The sequence below is a fragment of the Rhipicephalus sanguineus genome, chromosome 7 (assembly GCF_013339695.2).
Source record: "Rhipicephalus sanguineus isolate Rsan-2018 chromosome 7, BIME_Rsan_1.4, whole genome shotgun sequence".
Classification (NCBI taxonomy): Eukaryota; Metazoa; Arthropoda; class Arachnida; order Ixodida; family Ixodidae; genus Rhipicephalus; species Rhipicephalus sanguineus.
In genome coordinates this window covers 153947309-153973526 of record NC_051182.1, presented here as the reverse complement: position 1 = coordinate 153973526, position 26218 = coordinate 153947309, and the positions used below count along the sequence as shown (strand labels likewise).

Genomic DNA, 26218 nt, shown 5'->3' with positions numbered 1-26218 from the left:
CACAAATAAAAGTTTTCTCTCTCTCTCTCTTCCCTTTCGAGTGCCCGCGGCGTCGTCTCCAATTTCGCTGCGTCGTCCATATAAAAAATACTTGAAGAAATCTACAGCGGCTCCACAGCCACTATAGTCCTCCATAACGAAAGCGACAAAACTCAAATAAAGAAGGGTGTAAGGCAGGGAGACACGATCTCCTAAATGCTATTCTACGTGTATATACAGAAGGTTTTCAGGGCCCTAGATTGGGAAGAGTTAGGTATATGAGTTAATGGAGTAATCTGCGATTCGTTGATGACCACTGCACGAATTTCAACTCATTATTACTCAAGTGAACAAGGAAAGTAAAATGGTAGAAAACAAATCTAATGCAACAGTCATAGAAGAGAACAGCGTTTTGCGTTAGGTAGCGAGACACTGGAAGTGGTAAAGGAATACGTCTACTTAGGTAGTGACCGCGAAACCGAACCATGAGGCTGAAGTAACTAGAAGAATAAGAATGGAGTGGAGCACATTCATCAAGCACTCTCAAATTATGAATAATAGCTTACCACTATGACTCAAGAGGACCGTACGTAACAGCTGCATCTTACCCGTACTTACCCACGGAGCAGAAACATGGAGGCTTACAACGGGGGTTCCACTGAATTCTAATAAAATACCTTGTTTTTAATTATTTCATCCCCGTTTCGGTGGGGCCGCTTCTAGGGCCGCGACGCCGCAGTCCACCGGGCCAAGTGAGGAGCGCGTGTCCGTACCACCGCCGCTGCAAATTCCGGAAACCGACCGCCTTCGCCGGCAGCGTCTACCCCAGTAACGCATAGCTCAGCCGCAGAAGCCTCGCGCGATCAAACTTGAGCTTGGGTTCCCCACAAATACCCGCCAAATACTACCTTTCCAATCGCTTGCGTGTGTTTGTCAGACGCAAAATGAAAATACAGCAAAACAGAATTTTAAAAAACGCTGCTGCCTTTTGCTGCGCGTCAATGCTACAATATCAAGCTGTTACCTGCCATGCGTTCAGCGTGTCGTAAATAGTAAAAACATACATATTGTACTGTAGCAAAGTTAAAAAAAATTACACCACCTCCCACTAAAGGGAACCATGTGGGGATGCGAAGCAGCACATGGGTCGACATAAAGTTCCGTTCATCACGGGCACCTTGCCCGATGTTAACGCGTCCTGGCAAGTGGAGCACACCATCAATTCACTGTAGTTGCTGTTGCTGTTACTCCTCCCGAACTCTTTTTGGAGCACGCCACGCGGGTTCATCGCGCGTCTGCGGAATCTCGTTCCCGACGTCATCGCATGATTGCTGAGAGAGTGTAAGAGGGAGAGGACACAGCGTCTTACCCAGCCCCTTACACAGGCCCGAACACGCTAGCGCGTGCCAGCACACATGGTTCTCGGGGGGACGGTCGCCGATGAAAGGACAGACACAGCCCCAAGCAAAAGCTGCTTCGCATCTAAAAAGGGAGGAAACAGTAAACTGAGAGAAAAGAAAGGCGCTGCTCTGTGTAGTGTCGGCGTCAAAGGAAACTTGAACAGCGCAAGCATTATCACTCGTATAATGCTCGCCGTCCAGTCATCCCCATGGACACGCGCAGTGCTGCCAAATCGGAGTGCTGCGTTCGCGTTTCATTGACACCGATAGTACTTCTGTGTAGCGCGTGCCTTTCTTTCCTCTCCGTCTTCTGCTTCCTTTCTTTTTCGAATGTTACGCCACTACAATATCTTCAGTAAACACCATCTTCCGCAAGAAGAAGTTATCCTGAAGTAAAAATTGACGTGTGCTGGGAGTGACACCAGTTCGCGGAAAAGTGTCACCCTTTCCACTTTAATTTTGTCAGCGACGTCTGAGTATCAGTCTGATTGGGGTTTCATACTATTTGCCAAACGCTCGCGTTTTCCCGCTCAAATCGGTCACGATAGTACACACTTCCATGGACATCCAAGCGTGTCAAATAGGACATTTCACTAACCTTTATTAACTACGCATCGCCTGCGTAACGTGTTGCATTCAGCAAAAAAATTCAGTTATCTGTTCGCCCTCTCTGACTGTTGCTGATCCACGTGGCTTAAACACTGCTCTCGTAAGGTTTTCGCCGTTGGCACGTAACCCCCTCACATCCACGTGCCGCGTACAGTCGAGCGCAATCTGAAGGTTATCGCGCGATCGTCGACCAAGAACTACAACAGGGCCACGGCTCAGATTCCCCTTTCGATGAGAGGGAGTTATCAGGAAAGCTTCACTCACTCGTTTGTCTGTTCCTCCAAACAGCCATCTGCTCCAGAAAACTGCAAAGTGAGTTTAACTGCGATCCCTCCCACCTGAGGAAGGCGCATTTTCATTTCTTCTTTTCTTTTTTTACGACGATGTCATATATTTTGTTACACTTAGCAAGTCCTTCAAATGACGCAGTGCCAAGCATCAGCTTTGCCACATCTTTCCCATCAAATTCGTTATCGTCCGCAGAGGCAAGAGCAGACGAAGACTGCGCTTGACTGCAACAAAGCTTAAAATAGAGAGAAAGGGCGGAGAGTTTGTCGTAGATGCGATTGGTGCAGCATAGAAAAGCGAACGAGCGACACAAGATGATGATGATGATTACCTTTATAAATGGCTCACACCCACTCTGGGGGATTGGCCAAGATATGAATAATTTATAGGTAAAATTGGTGACGTGAAAATAAATTATAGAAAGTTAGAATATATTAATAATGGTAATTTAAAAATTCAGAATCAAAATGGCCCTGATTCAATTAAGAATTTTTGTACAGCGGAACAGACATCCCGGTGACAATGACCTAATGAGGAGGCTCCCAAGGATAGAACATTCAAAGTAATGAAATCCAATCTAATACGATATAGCGCTGCTTTGAGAATGTTTTTCCTGAGTAAATTGAAGCGGTTACATGATAAGAAATAATGTTCAATTGTTTCGTCCTTGTTACGAAACACAAGAATGTGTAATCTTCATCTTCACTGTTCCGAAACGTGCCGCTAGGCCCCTGGGATGCCGGTCGATGCTCGCGCGATAACCTTCAAATCGCGCTCGACGGTACATTATTTGACTTGCACGTGTTCGCTCTGAAGCACCCGTTTGAATGTTATCGCACAGCGTGCTCCTTACCGTCTACAAATAAGAACTCTTGCGTTCTGGGGGTATCATCCATTTCTCCGGCTCCTCAAAGATAAACTCGACCTTGCCTAGGCTGCTATCAGAGAAAAAAATCCCACAACTGGTGTGGTGTGGAGAACACAAACGTGGTAGAATACAGGATGTCTGCATACGCTTAAAAAGCCACAGCCACCTCGTATGTACCTTAAACGCCAGCGCGCCGAGCAGCGATGTTGCAGAGTGAGAAGCTTCCACTAAATATGAAATTCCACCCAGCTAGCTACTTGAAATTCATCCGTTATTCCGATCCATTCGAGTATGAGGTGTTAAAGAACATACGCTTCCAAAGTTCGTTGCCCGAGGATCACCAAGTTCTGGAGGTCGGGTGCGGTACGGGGCACTTCGCTAGGCGTTTTTTGCTGAGTCACTGCCAACCTTGTAGAAGGATAGTGGTCACAGATTGCGATCCCGAAATGGTCGACTTGGCGAAGGAACATTTTCCGCACGAGGACATCTCCACGACGTCCTCGACATCACCACTTCAGACTTGAGTCCGTTCCTGGAAAGATACGGAAAATTCGAGAGGGTGTTCTCGTTTCTTGTGTTCCACATGATTCGGGAACAGAAAACTGCGTACGCGAACATCGCCCAGCTACTGAACGACAATGGCGAATGCCTGGTGGTCGCTTTCTCTCTACTAGATACAATGGACGCGTGGCTGGAGATACACAAGACGCCAAAATGAAAAGCCCGGATTCCGGTGAGCCGACCATCAACAGTGCTCGCTTATTCAACCCTGCTGCACAGTGTGCTTTGAAATTGATATCATAAACTGCTGTGTGAGAAACTTAAGGGATGTTTGCCTTTATGGTAGAGCGGTTACGGTGCTCGGCTGCACCCCCTAAGGTCGCGGTTTCGAATCCGGTCTCTGCGGTCGCCTTTCGATGGCGGCGAAATGCTGGAGGCCCGTGTACTGTGCGATCTCAGTGAATGTCAAAAAAGAGTATATCCCACTTTCCGGAGCCCTCCACTACGACGTGCCTCATAATCATGTGGTTTCGGCACGTAGGATCCGAGATATCATTATTGAGCTTTAAAATGTTACAGAAGCGTACCTACTCGAGCTGCTTGGTTCGTGACACGACTTGAAGCATAGCGAGGAAACGAAACATCAAGAAAGAAGACGGTGAGACTACAGTCGAACGTAATTCATGTCATACACTAGGGAAAATGTGTAAATTCTCGCATGAATGCATAATGACAGCGTACCGCCACATGGAGGTCTGTTGATGAAAAACGCCGGACTCCAGCAGGACAACCGCCCGCCAGGCACATTTCTGAAAGCTAGAGGTAAAGTTCAGGGGACCGATGCTTGAAATGATGATAAATTGTTGAACGGAGTATTTCGCTGGAGCCGACGTTTCGATAAGCGGACTAGTTTTCGTCGAGCCAGCAACAAGGTTGCTGCCTTGGCGAAGACCACTTCGAACCCGCGTCTTTCGGGTGAATAGCTGAGCAGCGTAACCACTACACCGAGAATATATTATTCATTCATTCATTCATTCATTTTATTACCTGAAAGGTCCCAGTTGGGATATTACATGAGGGAGTGGGTAATAGAAAGGCTAACAATATGATGGTAGTTATGATGGGATAGTTTCGATGAGCCGTTTGAATGCTTGGGTATCGGCGATGGTGGCGACTACATATTATCGCAAACATCATGAAGTTAGTATGATAATGAACGCAAAGAGAGTGGTCTCAGAAACATCGCTTCTCCACAGTTAGAGAATATATGCGATTGTAGTAGCAACGGTTACAGTGGTGGATGACATAACCACGTTGTTGTCGAGTAATTTACCAGCGTTCTTTCAAACAATAGGCACGGTTAATCCGTCATCAACACTTGATGGAGTCATATTGAACACCCTGAGCCACGTGATCTCTGGTGAGTCAGCTTGACTCATTCTTGTCATTTCCGCTCGCAGAATCCGCGAAACGTTTTCAACGCCTCCATCAACTTCAACCGCGTCAAGTCAGCGGCTCAGGTTGAAGCCGAAGTCAGAGACACATTACGGGGAACCGGTTTGCAATGCATCTCCTGCGAAGTTCGCGATTCCTCGTTGAAGTTCGACAGCTTGGATACCATTCTGGGTAAGCCACGGTAGAAACACATATAAAGCTGTTACACTTGTGTACTTTTGTGCACAAAAAGACTACCAATTGCAAAATTTTATTTATGAATGATGAGGTGCTACCAAACTTCTATAATGATCATAACTCTGACTTGTGCTAGGGTGAAAACAGAAGCGCCACATCAAGTTAGACTACTCGAAGGCGAAAGCCATCTTTTTTTGTTCTTCTTTGACAATTTCTTCTTTGACCCCCCCCCCCCCCGCGGAAGCTTTCTGCATCCAACGTGCTTCTACAGCACCTCCGGGATCGAGCCGCCTTTGACCAAGCGACAGTGTCATGCGATGACGTCATCATGTGACGTCATTATTGCTAGGGTTGAAGCTTGCGCTAGTTGGTTCATGTATGTAACAGGGTAAATGATCACGTTAGGTTTTCTAGATGGAAGCATCTTATAGCGGCGGCATGTCCCGCGGCGTCGTAACAGCGTCCGCACTAACACTGCGCATGCGCAACTCTTCTCCTTCCCTCTCTCCAACAGCTACGCGTTACTCTCTCCACTTCTCTCCAACCACCTGCTTGCGCTTCTCCTGCGTTCTCGCTTCTGCTCTCGCGGCGCATGCGCTACTCTCCTCCTATAGTCTCCTCTCCTTCAAATGTGAATATAAAGCGGATAGAGCGCTGCGCGCGTTCAGTTCAGCGCTTGCTTCGATTCACTCCGCTTGATTCCGTTGATGCTTCCGATGAAGTGTGATAGTCCGATGAAGTGTGATGCGGGCTCGACATGCCGAAATTCTCTCCTGCGCAACGCCGCGATGAGCGCCAGCGTATGCGCGTCCCCTCTCTCTTTTCTCCTACGCTGCGCCTCTCTCGCGTGCCTGTCGACCGCGTTCCCCGCTCGCCCTGTGAGAATTAACGGCCAGGCTAGAGGGAAGACACGACGCGCGTAGCGTTCCTCTTCGCGTTCCACGACGCGAGGTCGGTAGCACGCCCAACGAACACCAACGGAACGCGTTCGTGCAAGTGCTCCGGCTTCGCATCGCCTCATGGTCCCCTTTATCGGGAAATGGTCTATTTTTCTATTTCTCATATTTGTGTCTATTTTTTACTGTCATTGCACATATTTGCCCACTTATGTAAAAATAAAATCAGCTTTATGTCAGCCTTGTTCTCGTCACTTCTTCGTCTTGTCCCCAGTCAGAATTTTGCGCTCTTTCGTTCCGTGCATGTTACATGACGTCGTGATGATTTCACAAATTTTGTTAACTGTCACATCGCGATGATGTCATCACGTGATGATGACATTTTGCATCACTCGTGTTGACGACGTCGACGGTCACTGTTCGCGTTTGATGAGGCATATAATGCTTTCACCTTTGAAGAAGCAGCGCATCCACGCCGTGGCCACAGAGGTCGAGCTCCACTATGCTCCGCGCTTTCTCGGAGACAATGTCTTCGTGCGCACAACGCGTTGCAACCCTCTCATATACGCTGCGACCCTCTCATATATTTTGTTTAATTTTCTATCGCTCGCTCGTGCAGCCCTTCAGAGATTTAGAGCTTTATGGTTACCTTGTGACATAGGATCGACATCGGTGGTTAAGTGGGCTGGGGAAGCATTTCTGTTGTTGCGAACACTAACTCCTTATTATTATTGCTTCTCCTCTTTACAGACATACTCTTAACGGTTTTTCCCTTCAAGGACTTCGTTTCTGCCGAAGAGTGGGAAGACTTCCGCAATTTGTGGGCAGAGGTGCTGTATCCGAAGTTGTCGCCAACACCGGAAGAGCAATTGGCATTGAAATTCACATACTACCTCGTGCACGCACGACGATCCACGGATTAGAGCGGAACAAATGCCCGAACGGTCACATTCACCCATGATATTGTAAAAGCCACCGGGCGATGATTGCCGATGCATGCGAATGTAATATGTGCATCAATAAAGTGCATTGAAAGAACGAAGCACATGATGGTGTATACGTATATTGCGAAGATATTTAGGCAGCGCTTGTTGTTTCTTTAATACGGCGAAATCCGTAAGCGCCGCATCATACGCTGGCCTAGACGTGCTGTACAGAAGCTCACGTGATCTCGCGCAGAGTGAGAAATGAACACCAGAATTCGAGAAAGAATGGAACCCAGCCACCCTACGTGCAAGTCAAGCATTCTACTTCAGGCCACGCCAGCATTTGAAACTTCTTCGAAAAAAATGACTCTATATATAGAGGTGTCAAGCCAGTCGAGCAGTCACGTTAACAGACGTCAAATAACGTGGCAGAGGCGTAGAACTGCAGCAGGCGTCGCACCATATGAATTGCGTAATGTGCGGCTGGTTCAGTGCTTGCCGACTGCAACAAATTTGGCTCAGCTATAATTCATAATCGTCCTCAGCAACCACAGGCTCAACACAATGTGCAGTTACATAGGTGCACATTGCATTAGAGATTCGTAGTGGGTACTTCGCTGCTTCGCAAAATGACGATGGATTATGGCGTATCAGATCGCCTTCGCCTTCCAGGCACCTCAGGCGAATCCATAAGGGACCTCGTGAATTTTTCTTTTGTGTATTTTTGTGTAGAACCGAGCCGCTAACCTGCAATTTTGTAGCAGTTTAGTATAGGCAGGCAGCACGCAAGTCTCAAACAGCAGTGAGAGTTTCCAATCGTCCAAGAACGCGCACCGAAACATGCGCAGCTTGTGTGACAACCTAAGTGTTTAAAGCACTGATACAAAAACGTCCCACTGGGGAACTGTAGAAGAGCGTGTAAGAGTTATGTGTAATTGCATCGTCTGGCAAAAGTATGGGATTACAAATGAGCAATATTAACCAGGAAAGCGCTGGTCCCGGGATCGAACTCTGGACAGGGACGAATTTGTCGTAAAAAAATCCCGTCTTTCCTAGAAATCACTGCGGATTTCGTTGTCGCCTAGGACAAACTGGTGAATGGAACTTTTTTTTTTTCCTTTCTTAACCATTCGTTCATCTCCCACAATTCCGTAGAACTTATATGCCATGATTCAGCCAACATTTTGAGTCAGTAGCCGACATTAGGTCATCATTTAACCTACATGAACCAACAGTATCTTGCAATAGCCAGCATTTCCCCATAGCTAAGTTTTATCATAGCCAAGTTTCGTCCAGTTTTACCATAGGCCAAACCGGAAAGGCGAGCTAGTTGGTACTGATTCATAATGGCGTAATAGTAGCGCAAAAAAAGACGAAGACAAGAAAGTGAACACCACAAGCGCTTAACTCACAACTGAAAGCTTTATTGCTTGAACAGAAAATATATATCTAAACTTGACGCTCGACTAATTCCCGCGCATGCGCATCGTGGGCAAGGCAAAAGGCAAAAACGAGAACGAAAACACACCGCTATCAACCCCCTTCCCCCAACAGGCTACCCCCTTTCCTTGAGTCGCATCACTTCTCTCCCCGATATGGCTAAAGAAGGACTAACGCGCGTAGATGCCCTCGTTACCCTCGTGTTAATATGAAAAGCTTCAGAAAGTTCTCGTGTCGTGCGATCGTGGTGTCTAAACAAGATCTCCGTCGCCGGGAACTGCGCTTCGCACCGGCACTCAGCGCAGTGTATGGCCAAGTGCGTTAGGGGTCTCCCCTGCAAGGGGAGACCCCTAACGCGCTTGTGGTGTTCACTTTCTTGTCTTCGTCGTTTTTTGCGCTACTATTACACCATTATTTACCATAAGCCGCTCGCACTGAGGCCCTTACGATCAGAATGAAGTGCAAAGTCAAGGTTTTAGAGGGGCAGCCACCCTCCTGCCCCGCTTTTGTGCACGCCTATGATCACGTGCAATTTCGCAGAAATCACCCTTCTTTTCATTCCCACTCCTCTCTCTCTACAAAACACTGCGGATTTGTCACTGTTCTAACCCTGTTTTCATCGTTGTTGCATCCCGTCATCACAGCAACGTGTTGTGCATGTCTACAGACCTCGTGTGTATTCTCCCCTAAGTGTTCGCCCCAGTGTCCTACCGGCCACTGGCCGGCAGCTATGAATTAGAAACAAGACTGGCGTCGCTGTTCAAGAATATAGCAGTTTATTTCAGGCCCGAAATTAAACAGGAAAGAAACGGGAACGAACTAACAATATAGCCGTTTAATAGGCGTCTGTTCTCATTTCCTTGCCCTCTCCAACTGTTGCTTCACGCACGTGGCTTCAACGATGCGCGCGCTCTATTTCCATCGATAGTAGGTCAGTCACTCACATCAACGTGCTGCGTGCGTCATCCAGCTTACACGTGTTTTCTCCAGAGCACCCATATCAATGTTATCGCAAAGCGCACTCTTTATATTCCACGAAGAAGGCATCTCTCGTTCTCGAGTTTGATTCCATTCTCGAGATCATCGAAGATAAAAAAATGACCACGAACGCGACTTTTTCCCAGGCCATTATCACAGATAACGCCCCACAAGTGCTACGTTTTCTGTGCGAAAGACAAAACATAGTAGGAAAAAAAAAACATCTGCACGCGCTAACGGAGCCGCTGTCGCCTCGCATTTCCCATGTACGCCAGCGCGCAGAGAAGCCGTGTTTAAGCAAGTGTGAAGGTTCCAAGAAATATGAATTTCGACCCGGACAGCTTTGCGAAATTCGATAGTCAGTCAAGCCAATTCGCGGATGAAGTCCTAAGAAAGATGCGCTTCCAAGTTCCCTTGACCGAGGATCATCAAGTTCTGGAGGTCGGGTGTGGTACGGGACGTTTCGCTCGATATTTTTTGCTGACTCACTGCCAACTCTGCAAAAGAATAGTGGCCACGGACTGCGATCCCGACATGGTCGACTTCGCGAGAAAACATTTCGCGCACGAGGACATCGTCTACGACGTTCTAGACGTCACCACGGCAAACTTGAGTCCGTTCCTGGAAAGATACGGAAAGTTCGACAGGATCTTCTCGTTCATGGTGTTCCACATGATTCGGGACCACAAGACAGCCTACGCGAACATCACCAAGTTACTGCACGACAACGGCGAATGCCTGGTGGTCGCTTTGTCGAGCCTCGATACAATGGACGTGTGGCTGGAGGTATACAAGACGCCGAAGTGGACAGGCCGGATTCCGGTAAGCTTACCGTCCTCCAGGCCCGTTACAGGGACACTAAACGTATATAATTTGTGTTAGATGGTAAGTGTAGTACGCGAGCTGCGCTTCCAGTGAAATATTCTTGTACTGCAGCCCGATGATGTAGAAGGGAAGGGCGATAGTACAAATAATTCCTACTACTCACACTCTCCATGATAAAAAGGTGTCAGTGAATTACAAGACTGAACAAGATGCAACTTGTGCATTTAAGTTTCGTTCATGGAAGAAGGAACTTCTTTACTTTGCCCTTGAGAATGACGTGGCTGGCCCAAGAGTTCCGTTTTCACCGGGCTGGGCTTTGCCGCGCCGGCTGTCGGGCAGTAGAGAGCGGGCATTCCGATTGCTGCGCCAGAAGCCCCTCCTCGCAGGCGGGTAGTTTGAATTGCGCTAACGGTATGCGGACCACTGAACAATGGCGCTTTTTTTCGAACTAAGCATTTGGTACGAAACAAGCACTACGAGGTTTCTGGAACGGCATTTCAGCAGTCCACGACGTCTTAGTATTACCCTTTAGTGTTCCTCTGATTAAAACCAGTGGCACAGTGCCTTTTGAATTTTGTATTAGCGATTGCTGCTTAGGAACCTAAAGAGATGACAAATCTTTGAACTGGACGAGTCGCTGGAGCCAACATTTCGACAAGTGGTCTTCTCTTCAAGGCCGCAACTGGGTTGCTGCCTTGAAGAGAAGAACACTTGTCGAAAGAAGGAATACAAAGAGACACAATATACAAAGAGACACAATATTATTCCGTTACGGTGAAAGCGAATATCGCTTTTCCACCTTTAAACAACACGTGTAATTATAGTGGCAACCATCACTATACGTAGTGGACTTCATAATCATATGATTTTCGAATAAGTGAGTTAGCGTGATTAATGCTTTATAAATTTATTGAATCATTAGAGATGCAATGACCACAGAAGAGTCAACCAGCGTCATCGCTAATATCTTCGCCCACAGGACCCTCGAAACATTTTCAACGCCTCCATCAACTACAATCGCGTCAAGTCAGCGGCCCAGGTTGAAGCCGAAGTCAGGGACACATTACGTGGAACCGGCCTGCAGTGCATCTCCTGCGAAGTTGAGGATTCCTCCTGGAAATTTGACAACATGGACGCGCTTCTTGGTAAGCTACGGTGAAATAAGTGTAAATCCATTACGTATAAGTAGGACGGCATACTAAAATTCGGCCTTTTTTTCAAATTTCGTGGCTTTTTTTCACTGGTCGATCCGGAGCGGGCTCGTGTTTTTAACTGGTCATTTCGGTTCAACTTGCTCCACGCAGGATCGCTCTCATTTACTACGGCGCCGAGGCGCAGATTCGGGCGGAAATAGCCCGCGTCACACCCATCATGTCTTGTGGCATAGCATGACTTCCGGTACCAATTTCCGTCACGTCTTAGCGAACTTCCTGTAAACTCCCTTTCGGGACGTTTCCGCTTTCCCCTGCCAGGTTCTGATTCGTGAAATCCGAGGGTTCGCTCCAGGGTTTCGGCGGCCGCTCCAGTCAGGAATCATTTGGTGTCGTCGGAAAACTAGAGGAATGAAATTACTGACAATGCTATGACGAGTAGCGACTGTCACCCCCATGCTGCGAATTATAAAAGTAGAGGGTTCCTTCTCATAAGCACAACGATAGAACTGATTTACAGTCTGCACAACCTCGGAGAAAGTATCTCGACGCCTAAACCACCTTGTGCAAAGTTGCAAATCATTTGATGACTTCTTTAAAGTAGGTCTTCGTCACTAGCCTGCGCATTCTTTCATCGTTTTAGAGTTTTATTATATTGCGACGTACAATCACTGTCGCTGTTTAAGTAGGCCGGGAAAATGTTTCTCCTGCGGCATACACTAACCACCTTTGTTTAAGGCGAAACCTTTGTATGTCTGTTGGGGAGGGTTACGTGGTGAGAAACGGGCACGTGTAGCACAAAGAAAAGTAAAAAAAGCCTCGAGCCACCTGCGCACCTCGCAGGTCCATGCGCGCGAGCTGCGTGGTCACATTGTCTTTCAATTCGTCTGATTCAAAAATAACGAAACCGGAGTTCGCGTGACTAACTTCGTGTTTGCGAAAGCCTGAAAGTCGGGCGATAAAGAAGATAGAAGAAGACAATTCCGTGGCGCAAGCAGACGTTAGGAAAGCTTATTAGGCTAATACACATTCTTGAAGTTATCAGAAAGAAGTTACGATACACATTCTTGGCCAATCCCCCAGAGTAGGTATGTGCTGTTACGTTTGGCCTAAAAATTCATCGAGGCCGACGCCATTGAGCGTACAGCTGTCTACCGGAATGCTGTCTTCTCCCCCCGTATAGGCGCTTAGACGGAGGCAGGAATGCCTATTCTTCCTGGAGGAGCTTTTGCCGGGCGAGCGGACATGTCGCCGTGGATGGATTTCCCAGAAAAAGGACGTCGGAATTCGGAGACCCCTTTTTGGCTCGTTGTTCTCTGCGTGAGATAGCTCCGCGGAAGGGATTCTCACCCAGCCACATCTGCCTTCTACCCTACCGCAGCAGGGAAAATTAACCTGCGCCGGAGGGAGCGGTCTGTGTGTTTTCCGGAATTCGACACACCCGCTTTGTCGTGCGTTTTGGTCAGCGTGGGACTGCGCCGTTGAAGACGCTCCCATCAACCCAGGTGGTGCCTTCACCCGAGGCAGCCATCATTCAACGCTTCTTCCAAGTATTACTGGCAGTGGAAGCGGAGGTCATCGGCCCTTTCCCCTTTGGACTGAAACTCCTCGCCGACCTTCTCACCTACGAGTCTTCGGGGCGTGGCGAGTGTATTGTGTGACTCTTTGCCTCCTTTCGCGAGGCCGGACGCCAAGACGACAGGTCACCGGATTGGCGGGAGACGCTGACACCGGTTTGCCTGTGCTTCTGCAGTGACGGTTTCGGGGCTATAAAAGCCGAAGACTTTTGACGTTATTTCTCTACTCTGCTCTCTCTTTTCACTCCAATCTCTTAACCATGTAAATAAATCTACGTTCCTTCTTGAAAGAACGCGCCTCCTCACTGGAAATCATCGGCTATGGGGACGGACGGCGGGAGCCAGCTACCGTAACGAGACCCGCCGAACCCCACTCCTTACAGTGCCAGAACTTTGAGGAAACAAACAAACAAAAATTGGGGGACCCTTAAGCTTCGCCTTTAAGAGTTGAACGCGATAGCGAAATCCGGCCCCCAGTGCGCACTTCAACCACTAAGTGCATACTTATTAATGTAGGAAAGAAGTGTTAATTTTAAGGGCTCGTTTTTCTTTGTTATACACAATATTAATGAGAACTAACAGACAATAATGCCAAGGAAATAATACCAAGGAAAGTTTCCTTGGCATTATTGTCTGTTAGTGCTCACTTATTAATGTGTATTGTTACACACACACACGCACGCACGCGCGCGAATTGTACAGGCTTTCGATCTAAAGCAAGAGTCGCATGGCCTCCAAGATATACGCCGCGCGCCCGCCCTCTCGTATGCCATGAAAAGTCGAGACATATTTCTCACAATGCCTCACAGATGGCAGCACATTATCTAGCGTTTGCTGCGTTGGCTTGATATGTTTTCCGCTAGATGGACATAGTTGTCCATTTTTAGAGCTGTTTGAAAGTTCGTGTGTGTATTTAGCGGCGATGGCTGCACTATCCCGGTCCTTTTTCGACGTAGTTTCATGGCCTCGCGATTGCGCCTACAAATCGCCGTATGGGCTCGTTTTCGTCGTGACACCTGCCGAACAAAATGCGTTGAGACTCCTTTCACATGACATTTATGTAGTGTTTTTTTCCAAAGCAGCTGCAAGTAACATCGTGGCTTTGTGGTAAGACACCTGCTTGCCACGCGAACGGCCCGGGTTCGATCCTCATTGGGACCGAAGGTTTTATCGTTTATTTGATTTGCTACTTTCTCGATTTTTCGCTCACGGATGATTTTTCGCTCACAACCAACGGTGCCGACGCCGACACCGGAATTTCTGCGACACGAGCTCTCTAACGCTATCGCGTTAAAAGAAACCTTCCATATTGCCTAGGCTACAACAACAGCAACAAAAGATATTCCGTGGAACTGCACCGACCCCTTGAAGAGTACAAAAAATAAGCAGTGTTCGCTTTGCTTTGTTTACTGACGTATAGGGGAGTGAAAGACACACAAAAGCGAGGAAAGTCTTCATTGTGTATTTGTAAGATTATAAATCAAAGCAAATTATGTGTGCAGAGAGACAGTGAAAATTAATAGCGAAATAAAATTAGTGAAATTCGTTAATGTATAAATTAGTGAATTTTAATTATATGATGACAATCAAATGATACTAAGCGAAAGTGAGTTTATTGAACAAAAGAAGGGAAATTTTAAGGGCTCGTTTTTCTTTGTCAGACACAACATTAATGATAACTAAGAGACAACCAAGGGGATGATATTTATAGTAATTGTGACATCATTGAGATGTAAATCAATTGGACTAAAAGATAACTTGCCGCCAGCAATAGCTGAAACTGCAACCTTAGAATAACGCGTTCGATGCTCTACCAATTGAGCTACGGCTGCAGCCATCCTGCAGTCAATTATCGGGTATAACTGTGCATTTCTTCTCATTTATGTCACAGTTACTACAAATAACATCCCCTGTACTTCCCTTGGCTTGATTGTCTGTTAGTTCTCATTAATGTTGTGTTTGACTGTGTTTATTATTTACAGTTAACTAGTGCACGTTGAAAGTCCATAGAAAGTACATGGTACATAGTCACACCGGATAGTTTTTCGCCATCGAGTCATCTTAGGCGAACCCATAAGGGACACCCTCCTCCCCGCAAGGGCATCTTAAGTATCAAGGTGGTAGTGCTTGGCGCCACCACGCCCATTAGTCTTGATGCCGAAGCTGTTATCCACACCGTGGCAAAAGGTCTAAGGTGAAGGGTAGAAACCATGAACTGTGGCGGTCGGGCCCATGGTCAAGCTCCGGCTGCTGGGCTCCCCGTCTGTTTACCAGGCGAAGAGCTCCGAACCCTCCTGTGAATAAGACGATAAAATACAGGTGACATCTTAGGAACCGTCAACACACCCATGTCGCATGAGTACTCCTTCCTGCAAAAAAAAAACAAGATTGGTCCCTGAAAAGGTACCGCACCGTAGAAAGCTCCAAATAACTCGACCTTAATGGGGCCACTTTCCCCGTTTTCTTATCACACACTCACTCGTAGATAAGGACTCGCTTGCGGTAACGTCTGTTTTCCTCATCGCTAAGACCCTTGAGAAATCGATACGAAAGAACTACGACGCAAAGAAGCTCTCATCTGGTGATCTTCTTGTTGAAGTATTGCAAAAACACCACTCCGACATCCTTCTCATGCAAAAGAAGTTTGCTCACTTGCTGGTGTCCATTACCGCACATCACAGCCTGAACGCAGTCCAAGGCGTAATATCAAAACGCGATCTAATGCGCCAAACAGAATCTGACCTCCTCGAATGATTCAAAGACCACGGTGTTCTCGCCATCCGTCGGATCGCGATCAGGCGGAACGATGAAGAAGTGGCGACGCCCCATATCGTCCTAACGTTTAGCCTTTCCATCCTGTACGAAGCTGTGAAAGCTGCGTTCATTCACTCTAAGGTACGCCCCCTATATACCGAACCCAAGAAGGCGTTTTAAGTGCCAGGAATACGGAATCGGATCCAACAATTGTCGCGGAAAACTCACGTGTGCGAAGTGTGTTGCCCACGAGCACCCAACCGAAAGCTGCACTACCACACGAAGAGAATGTCCTAACTGTCACGGGCCATACGCCGCGTTCTCGCGGACATGTCAAATATTCAGAAGGGAGAAACAAGTAATCCAGCTCAAAGTAACAGAAAAGATCACACTCTCGCAAACCCAGAAGAAGCTCTCGCCTCGCTCCGGAACATCCTACGGACACAGCGCGCCGGGGAACCGGGCGGCGTATAGTCACGGGGGCCACGCAATACAGCTTTGCTGATGGGTGCCCATCACAGCCCCCCACCGAGCAGCCGTCGGCTGCACCAACCTTTCATGTCCTAGGGGTCAACTTCTCATATTCCTCAGGAACAACACACAGAACTGAGAGGTAGTCTATCCCTCTTGACAAATCCCATTAGCTTCCGAGACACCATCGGAAGCTATGGAGGTGACACCAGGATACTCAGCGCCTCTGACGGGGACAGAATCCCCTAAAATGAGGCAGAGCTCCCTTGACCACCTCAAGCTAAGAGAACATACTCCAGTCAAGCTGCATTTTAAAGGCGCTGAAGCCTTCTCTTCCTCCGTCACAAAAAGGGCTCTCGACATTATTCATACACACTACTAATAAACTAATAATACACTACTAATAAGCAGCAACGTCAAATATTTCAATTGTTTTCCATCGCCCCTCTCAAATAATCAAACATGGCGTTCCTATTACTTTTGAACTGTCATGGATTCATAAAAATTACGGTGACGTGAAAGACCTCTACAACTCTTTTTCACCTGTGGCTTTATGTTTACAAAAAACTAACTTAGGACCATGACATAAGAACATTTTCAGAAAATACAGCCTTTCGCTGTGATAGATAACAAGCGAGTAGGCTCTCTGGAGGTGTCGCAGTCATAGTTCGAAATATTGTTGCTACTCGTGAACTCAAGCTCCAAACCAAATATGAGGCAGCAGCAGTAACAGTTCTGGATTTTAACCCTTTGACACACTATGTACACAATTGTGTACACCACTTGATTTTGCCATTTGTTACGACTAGGGGCTAAGAGAGAGCAAGATACATTGAGCTTTGGATAAAATGAACCTCCTGCATAATAAAATTGTATTCATTTAACTTCATTTCACACTGTACTGTTGTATATTGTCACCGACATTTCGAGACCTCGACACTTTTTAAATCTAGCAGCGAAAGGACACTAAATTAGCATCGCTCTTCACAGCTACTACAACACACCATTTCTGTGCACGTGACGACGCCCCTTACCACCGCTTGGGCACCAGCTATAATTATTGTAAAAACACCAACTCCGCACTCGTGTGCCTGCTTTCTTCGTGCAAAAATATGTATCATCCACTAACATCTCGAGGCACAAAAAAATATGGGAGAAAGTCCACAGAGTGAACTCCACCTTCTCCTCTTCACAATTCCATTTCTAACGGCTTCCGGCCCACAAACAAGTTTGGAAATACAGTCTGATATACTAGGCCGAAATTTCTCTAAAGTTTCGAGCTCTGCAGACTGCACAGAGTCATTCTTCAAATACGAAGAGACGGCCGAAAAAAACAACTTCTCGCAAGTGGCAGTACAAACGAGACCTATAATAGACTAACAGACTGCAGGAAGGCGTAAAAGTATTGTCTGCCGGCAAACAGACGGCACCTGACCCTGATGATTTTTATTAAGAAATACTTGCTCACCTCTCAGAAGCTCTAACAAACTTTGGCTATCCGGAAAAATGCCCAAAGCTTGGAAAAAAAGCCTTAATCATACCGTTTTTCAAGCCTCAAATACCACCAACCAATCCTAGTAGTTATAGGCCCTTAGCTCTCAGAAGTTGCCTCGAAAAATCATTTGAAATTGTCTTGAACATGAGGCTCATGTTTATTCTCGAAACACGTTAACTGCTTGACATTCACCAGAGTGGATTTAAAATGGCGCGCGGAACAACTAATCATTTTGTTCGTCTAGAAAACACAGTTCGTGAAGCCTTCGTACACAAACAGCACTGTTTGGCAGTCTTTTTTGATATGGAGAAGGCCTACGAAACCACATGGAGGTTTGGAATTCTTCACGACCTAGCAGACCTTGGTATCCGTGGTAGGATGCTTAACTGCCTGAAAGATTTCCTGACCGACTGTTCCTTATATATACGCCTGGGTACAACTCTGTGAAAGAATTTCGTCCAAGAAAACGCAGTGCCGCAGGAGGGTATTTCAAGTACGACACTTTTCATAGTAAAAATAAATTCCGTAGCAAACAGTATCCCACAGTCCATTATGAATTCTGTGTGTGTCGATGACCCTCGATTTACTGTACACCCTTGAGATTGCCAACATGTGAAAGGCAAATACAAATCATTTTAAACAAACTCGCGATCTTGGCCGACAAGAATAGTTACAAATTGTCACCACAAAAACAGTCGCTGTTCTTTTCTCGCTGAAAAGAGGCCTTCGGGTTGGCCCCACCCTGCACCTACATGAAACCGTACTTCCAGTAAAGAAGTTGGGACCATCGTTGGGTCGTTGGGAAGTTGGGATGAGTTGGGACAGTCGGGGCCCTTGCTGAGACAATAGCTCGCGGATGAGATCCAACTTTTTACACAATTCATAACTTGCGCTTGGAAACGAACACATCCCTCTTCACCGAGCGCTATTTTTAGGCGAGGATGAACTCGTTGATGCAACGTGTGCTGTTAGCTTTTTAAAGGGAGCGGAATTTCTTGGAAAACTTCGAACTCACCGTGTACCTAGCTAAGCATTCCTGTCTACCTCATCCACTTTCTCATCCATGAGAAGAGGAACGAGGTTTTATTCTTATCAATTGGGGACAATCGGGACCCCTCAGAGACAAGAGCTCGCTGAGAAGACCAAGCCGCCCCGCCATGGTGGCCTAGTGGTTATGGCGCTCGACTGCTGACCCGAAGGTCGCGGGATCGAATCCCGGCTGCCGTGGCTGCATTTTCGATGGAGGCGAAAATGTTTGAGGCCCGTGTACCTAGATTTAGGTGCGCGTTAAAGAACCCCAAGTGGTCGAAATTTCCGGAGCCCTCCACTACGGCGTCTCTCATAATCAGATCGTGGTTTTGGGGCGTTAAACCCCAGATATTATTATTAGAAGACCAAGTCATTTTCGCAATTTATACCTTGTGTTTGGCGCATGATAGCCTTAGTTGTTTACGGGCCATTAAACCCAACAAACAAACAAGTATAAAGCACCCTAGTGGAGCCCAGGTATACTACGCGGAAGATCATGAATCACCAACTTGCCCAATTGCCCACATTAACCTTGTGGGGTATCTTGTTTCTTATTCATATTCTTTCTCCTCTTTACAGGCGTACTGTTAACAATTTTTCCATTCAAGGCATTTGTTCCCGCAGAAGAGTGGGGAGGCTTCCGCAGTTTGTGGGCAGAACTGATGCACCGGCAGTTGTCCCCGACACCAGGAGAGCCATTGGCATTGAAGTTCACGTGTTACGTAGTGCACGCAAAACGATCCGCGAATTGAAGCGCACTGAATGCCCAAAAGGTCATGTTTCTCCGGAAGATTGCGGAAACCATCGATAGTGATTGCCGATGCATGCAACAAGAATAAATGCTACGTGAAAGCTGTTCACTGTAATAAATTAATGAAGCTTATGGTATACTTTTGCTGCAACGCAAACACTCAAGGTAGCGTTTGATCTTTCATTGTCTATTTTTGTGTAGAATAAGCTCACTAAACAGACGGGGTGATGTTTGAATCAACAAATGAAAGAACACGCGCAAAGTGTCAAGGAAGCGACACGTGATGGTTGGTTGGAAATGCACTGCAGTTGTTGTGGCTGTGAACCTCTTTTCGCACAGTGTATTGCTGTCAGCAGAAGTTGTGAGAGGCTCACTCGCGAGATTATAGAGGAAGAAAAGATGACTTTATTAGGTTCAGTCTATGTCAGCATCCCTTCTGTACACCTTTCGGATAAAGGGCTGTCCTTTCTTAGAAAGTGGTGCACGCATGTGCGATGGCGACGAGAGCACAGTGTGAACACGTGTGGTGTTCAATAAACCTTTGTTGGTAGTCAGCGCTCATACTTCGTCTCCTGTCTTCCTTTGTGTCTGTGTTTCCTGCGCTACAAATCACTGCAGGCCCACCAGCCAGAACATTTGTAGCAGTGGTTCGGGCACACAGCACGCGGGCCTTTAATAAGTTGTAGTTTGCGGTCGTACGTAGACGAGTCCCTAAATCATCAGGCCCCGTGCGCATCGCCTTCTCAATTCCTAGCCTATAGCTTCGGTTCTCAGTGCATGCCTCAACCGCGCCGTAACGAAACCAACGACTGTGCGCGTAACATTGGCCGTTTCAAACTATCCTAGAATGCCTACTGCAAGAGCGGTTGTTAAGTGCCCACTACGCCATAATTCTTCCTTTTGCGAATCAGCGAAAGGCCCACTACGCGTCCGTAAGGCAACGCGCGAACATACGCAGCTCCTCTCTTTTTTGATGCTTTTGCAGCTGATCATGACCAAATATGCCTGAGCGCTTTGTAATGGCTGGGCTTTTGAAACACTGCTCGTTGCGCAGTTCACATGTTTTGACGTCTGACGCGATTCTACGCTCCTGCCACGCAATATTACAGGCGTTAGGAAGACTCCTTCCACTACATGACATTATTATGGTGGTTTGTCCCATTACAGTTTCAAGAAATTGCGTGGCTCTGTGGTATAACACTTGCTTGCCAAGCAGACGCCCTGGGTTCGATTCTCACTCGAACCGAAGATTTTAATTATTCATTTTATTTGCATCTTTCTCGTTATTTCTATCACAGACAAGATGATGATTTTTTGCTCACAACCAACGACGGCGACACCGCAATTTCTGCGAAACGAGCTCTTTAACGCTATCACGTTAAAATGTGTCGGCTTGTGTAAACACCAAATAAATAAAAGACTGAGACAAACTTTGTATTATAGGGAGATGTTGGATAGTGCATAATTTACATCTGTAATTCCACTACCTAAAAAGTAATAACTACCGCCATTGTTCAATATTTCGCCCACATTATCTACCGCTTCCGGACATCAGTCGTAGTTTATCGAACAACGCGATATTAACAATCATTATCCGACACTGTACGACTGTACTCATTTTTACCCATTGTTAACCAATCGTCACTGGCATTAGCCAAATTAGGCCGACACTAGACAACACTGATCATCATTGGACAACAGTGTCTGACATCAGTAATTCTTAACGCCAATATTAAACCATGACTAGACCATAATAGTCATCACTAGCTAACACAAGACACATAGTCAGCACTAGCGAATAACTAGGGATATGACAATGTACTAGACGTGCACCCACAAGCGTCATTTGACAGAGACGTGTTACCAGAATCACAACGTTATCGCATAATGCCCCTTTCTGCAAAGACAATGAAGGCCTCTCGCATTGGCCTCAAGTGTCTTTCCTTTCTACGGCAACAGAAAGATATGGTACCGTGGCGGCCAACGCAATCATGTCTATCTATAATCCACAATGATTCGAAAACACAACACTCGAAAACTCGATTGCGTACTAAAAGGCTCGTTTTTACGTGTAACGCAGGCATCATTCTCTCACCGTTCTCTTAGAGTCCAGTATGCAATGCAGCAGCGTTGTCGTGCATGACAAGGTTCAGCAAGTTATGAAGTTCAACCCCGAGAGTTACGTGAGGTACAGCCATTATCCCAGTCAGTTCGAGGATGAACTGGTGAAAACAATGCACTTCCGAAGTCCGCTGACCAAAGATCAGCAAGTTCTGGAAATCGGTTCTGGTACAGGACACTTCGCACGGCTGTACCTGCTGCTTCACTGTCAACCCTGTAGAAGGATAGTGGTCACAGACCTGCAGCCCGACATGGTCGAGTTCGGGCGGGAACGCTTTTCGCACGACGACATTGTCTACGATGTCCTAGACATCACCACTCCCGACTTGAGTCCGTTCCTAGAAAGATACGGAAAGTTCGATAGGGTCTTCTCGTTCCTGGCGTTCCAAATGATTCGGGACCAAAAGGCAGCCTACGCGAACATCGCCAAGTTGTTAAACGGAGAAGGCGAATGTCTGGTGGTCGCTTTCTCCGGCTTCGATATCGTGGATGTGTGGGCAGACGTTTGCAGGACACCGAAATGGACAGGCCGGATACCGGTAAGTTAACGTCCGAGCAAACCCAAGTGGCACAACGCCTGCTGAAATTCTGGTTGCCGAATTCTAAGAACCTATCAGAATAATATTCGCGTAAAACTGCGAGATGAAAGCGCGAAGTGCCACTTACAACGGGGACAGATTGGCCATCGTCATCTAACTTATTTTACGTTCGTGCTATTCTGTGCCTCATTCTTCCTCGTTATCATCCCTCTGTTTCTCCTCTGCATGTGTGTGTCTTTCTCGCACAGAGTTTTGAGTAAAGAACGAGGAAACGATGTGGTTGTTACCAATCACTGCTCTAGTTTTACTACACCCTGATTGTCCGCCTCAGCGGTACTGCGGTTACGGTGCTCCGCTGCTGACCCGAAAGTCGCGGGTTCGATTCCGGCTGCGGCGGTCGCATTTCGATGAAGGCGAAGCTCTAGAGGCCCATGTACTACGCGAAGTCAGCGTACATTATAGAAGAACAGATGGTCGAAAATTTCCGGAGTCCTCAACTACGGCGTTCCTCATTATTGTATCGTGCTTCTGAAACGTAAACTCCAGATATTATTATTCATCATCATCATCAGCCTGTCTACGCCCACTGCAGGGCAAAGGCCTCTCCCATGTTCCGCCAATCAACCCGGTCCTGTGCTTTCTGCTGCCACGTTATACCTGCAAACTTCTTAATCTCATCTACCCACCTAATTTTTTGTCTCCCCCTCACGCGTTTGCCATCTCTTGGAATCCAGTCAGTTACCCTTAATGACCACCGGTTATCCTGCCGACGTGCTACGTGGCCGGCCCATATCCATTTCTTCTTCTTAATTTCAACTATGATATCCTTAACCCCCGTTTGTTCCCTGACCCACTCTGCTCTCTTCCTGTCTCTTAAGGTTACACCTATCATTTTCTCAAAAGCCTCAAATGCAACAGACAAAATAGAGCTGGCGGAGCTTTCGAAGTTGATCAATAGGCGTAGTGTAGCCGACATAAGAAAGTATAATATGGAGAGAATTGAGCATGCTCTAAAGAACGGAAGAAGCCTCAAAGCTACGAAGACAAAACTGTGCATAGGCAAAAATCAGATGTATGCATTAAGGGACAAGGATGGCAAGGTCACAACCAATATGGATAGAATAGTTGAGGTAGCGGAAGAGTTCTACAGAGATCTGTACAGCAGCCGAGACAGTCAGGGTGATAATGTAAGAAGCAGTAATATCCCAGAGGAATCTGACATCCCACCAGTATTAACAGGAGAAGTAAAGAAAGCCCTAAAGGGAATGCAAAGAGGCAAAGCCGCTGGTGAGGATCAGGTAACATCAGACCTGTTGAAAGACGGTGGAGAGATTATGTTAGAGAAACTGGCCACCCTGTATACGAAGTGTTTCTCGACAGGGAGGATACCAGAATCTTGGAAGAATGCCAACATCATCTTGATCCATAAGAAAGGGGACGTCAAGGACCTGAAAAATTACAGGCCCATCAGCTTACTGTCCGTTGTCTACAAGCTATTCACAAAAGTAATTGCTAACAGAATTAATACGACACTAGAGTTTAATCAACCAAGGGACCAGGCAGGATTTCGTACAGGCTTCTCAACAATAGACCATATTCATACTATCAATCAGGTGATATAGAAATGCGCGGAATACAACCAACCCCTATACATAGCCTTCATAGATTACGAGAAGGCATTTGATTCGGTGGAGACATCAGCAGTCATGCAAGCACTGCGGAATCAGGGCATCGACGAAGCCTATATAAACATAATGGAAGACATCTACAGCGCATCCACAGCCACTATAGTCCTTCATAAAGAAAGCGACAGAATCCCAATAAAGAAGGGCGTACGACAGGGAGACACGATCTCTCCAATGCTATTCACCGCGTGTTTACAGGAGGTTTTCAGGGCCCTAGATTGGGAAGAATTACGGATAAGAGTTAATGGAGAGTATCTCAGTAACCTGCGATTCGCTGATGACATTGCATTGACGAGTAACGCGGGAGACGAATTACAGCTCATGATTACTGAACTAGATACGGAAAGTAGAAGAGTAGGTCTGAAAATTAATATGCATAAAACTAAAGTAATGTGGAACAATCTTGGCAGAGAACAGCGCTTTGCGATAGGTGGCGAGACGCTGGAAGTTGTAAAGGAGCACGTCTACTTAGGACAGGTAGTAACCGCGGAGCCGAACCATGAGAGTGAAATAACTAGAAGAATAAGGATGGGATGGGGCTCATTCGGCAAGCACTATCAAATCATGAATGGTAGTCTACCACTATCTCTCAAGAGGAAGGTATATAACAGCTGCATCTTACCGGTAGTTACCTACGGAGCAGCAACCTGGAGACTTACAAAGAGGGTTCAACTTAAATTGAGGACGACGCAGATATTATTATTACTGCACCCTGATTCCTGAAACCTTTTTAAAATAGTTACTGAGAGGCACTGGATCTTTTACACCGGCTGTTCATCTTTCAGTTCCCTATCTATTTGAAAAGGTGCCAGTAGCACCACTTTCATTGCGCCCACGTTGTGCTGCAGTAACTGGTTATTTCAAGTGTTGCACGCGCGGCTGCAGAGATAGTGACCACTTAATCTGAAGACGATCACCAACTTGTGTGACTTGTTCTAATGTTGTTTGCAAATACTTTTATCACAATGATGTCATGGCTCTACTTGGTGAGGACGAGGATGATTGTAGTGGTGATGATACATTGGTTAACGTGGTACCTACGTAGTTTAAGAGACATTTATCACTTTCATTTTAGACAAAGGGCAGGGTTATTGCTTCCTCATAAACACTCGGTGTATGAGTACCTTGTAGCACATTGCCATTCCTGAAGCAGCCCGTATCATCATTTGATTCCTGAACCTTATCTCCACCTTCAGAAGCCACGGAATGTTTTCAACTCCTTGTTCAACTATAACCGCGTCAAGTCAGCGGCCCAAGTTGAAGCCGAAGTCAGGGACACTTTAGGAGGAACCGGGCTGCAATGCATCTCCTGCGAAGTTCGTGATCACTCGTGGAAGTACGACAGCATGGATTCTCTTCTTGGTAAGTCACACTTCGAAAAATATAAAGGCATTCCAGAATTCTATACCGTTACTGAGTTTTTGAAACAATACCGCTTGCGAATAATAACCTGCTGCCATGAAAATTTATATACCTGCAGTGTCGGAATAATTATTATATATAATAATCATGTATCATGATAATTATTATACCTGCACTTCCAAGATGACGGCAGAAGTGTTCACTCCTGCAGCGGAAGAGAAAAATAATGGCTCAGTCTTGGCCACAGGTCTTTGCTCGATTACGGAGGCCCCGGCCACTGTAATTCAACTCAAGATCTTTGTGTTGTTATTCCAAGTTCGCCATTAAACTTCCTTGATTGGTCGAATTCACAGAAACTTTTGGTCCCGAGCCTATTTGGCCTGTACATAGTAAATGTGGCGATCCAAAGCGGCAAAAGGCCATGACTCCATGACTCCAAATTATCTGATTATCCGATCAAAAAGAAAAATAGAAAGAAAACTTTTTGCTCATTTGCTTTGCTCTTTTCAGAGATGTTCTTAGCGGTGCTTAACTTCAGGGCATTCGTCCCCACCGAGGAGTGGACAGACTTCGTCGATTTGTGGGCGGAACTGATGCACCGGAAGTTGTGCCCGGAGCCGGGAGAGTCATTGAAATTGAAGTTCGTGGTCTATGTCGTCCACAGCCGCCGAGCCGCCGAATGTGGAAAAAAATGAGTGCACAAGAAATGCATGGGCGCTCAATATAAACGTAGAACTACCAATACGGGGTAGCTAGAGATTGCTTTTTAAGCCGGTTGTTTGACCTAAGAATGATCCTGTTGGCACTCCTGGAAACGCGTAGATACAGGGTTTTATTAGTGGAAAGATCACCGAGTGGCACTCTTGTTTATCTTCCATGCACTTCCGGTCGAGCACTTCCGGTTTTCCGAATATTCATAACAAAGGCATCTAAAAAATAGA

The 26218-nt window shown here is 46.6% G+C and overlaps 1 protein-coding gene across 1 annotated transcript; it reads left to right on the top strand.

Annotated features, from left to right (window-relative positions):
- The first annotated feature begins 9736 nt into the window (after nt 1-9736).
- LOC119400302 (juvenile hormone acid O-methyltransferase) lies at nt 9737-20122 on the top strand. The gene is made up of 3 exons (XM_037667323.2): nt 9737-10339; nt 11322-11487; nt 19399-20122. Exons 1-3 carry the CDS (start codon nt 9839-9841, stop codon nt 19569-19571), a joined length of 840 nt encoding a protein of 279 aa, XP_037523251.1. The 5' UTR covers nt 9737-9838; the 3' UTR covers nt 19572-20122.
- Nucleotides 20123-26218: the final 6096 nt, after the last annotated feature.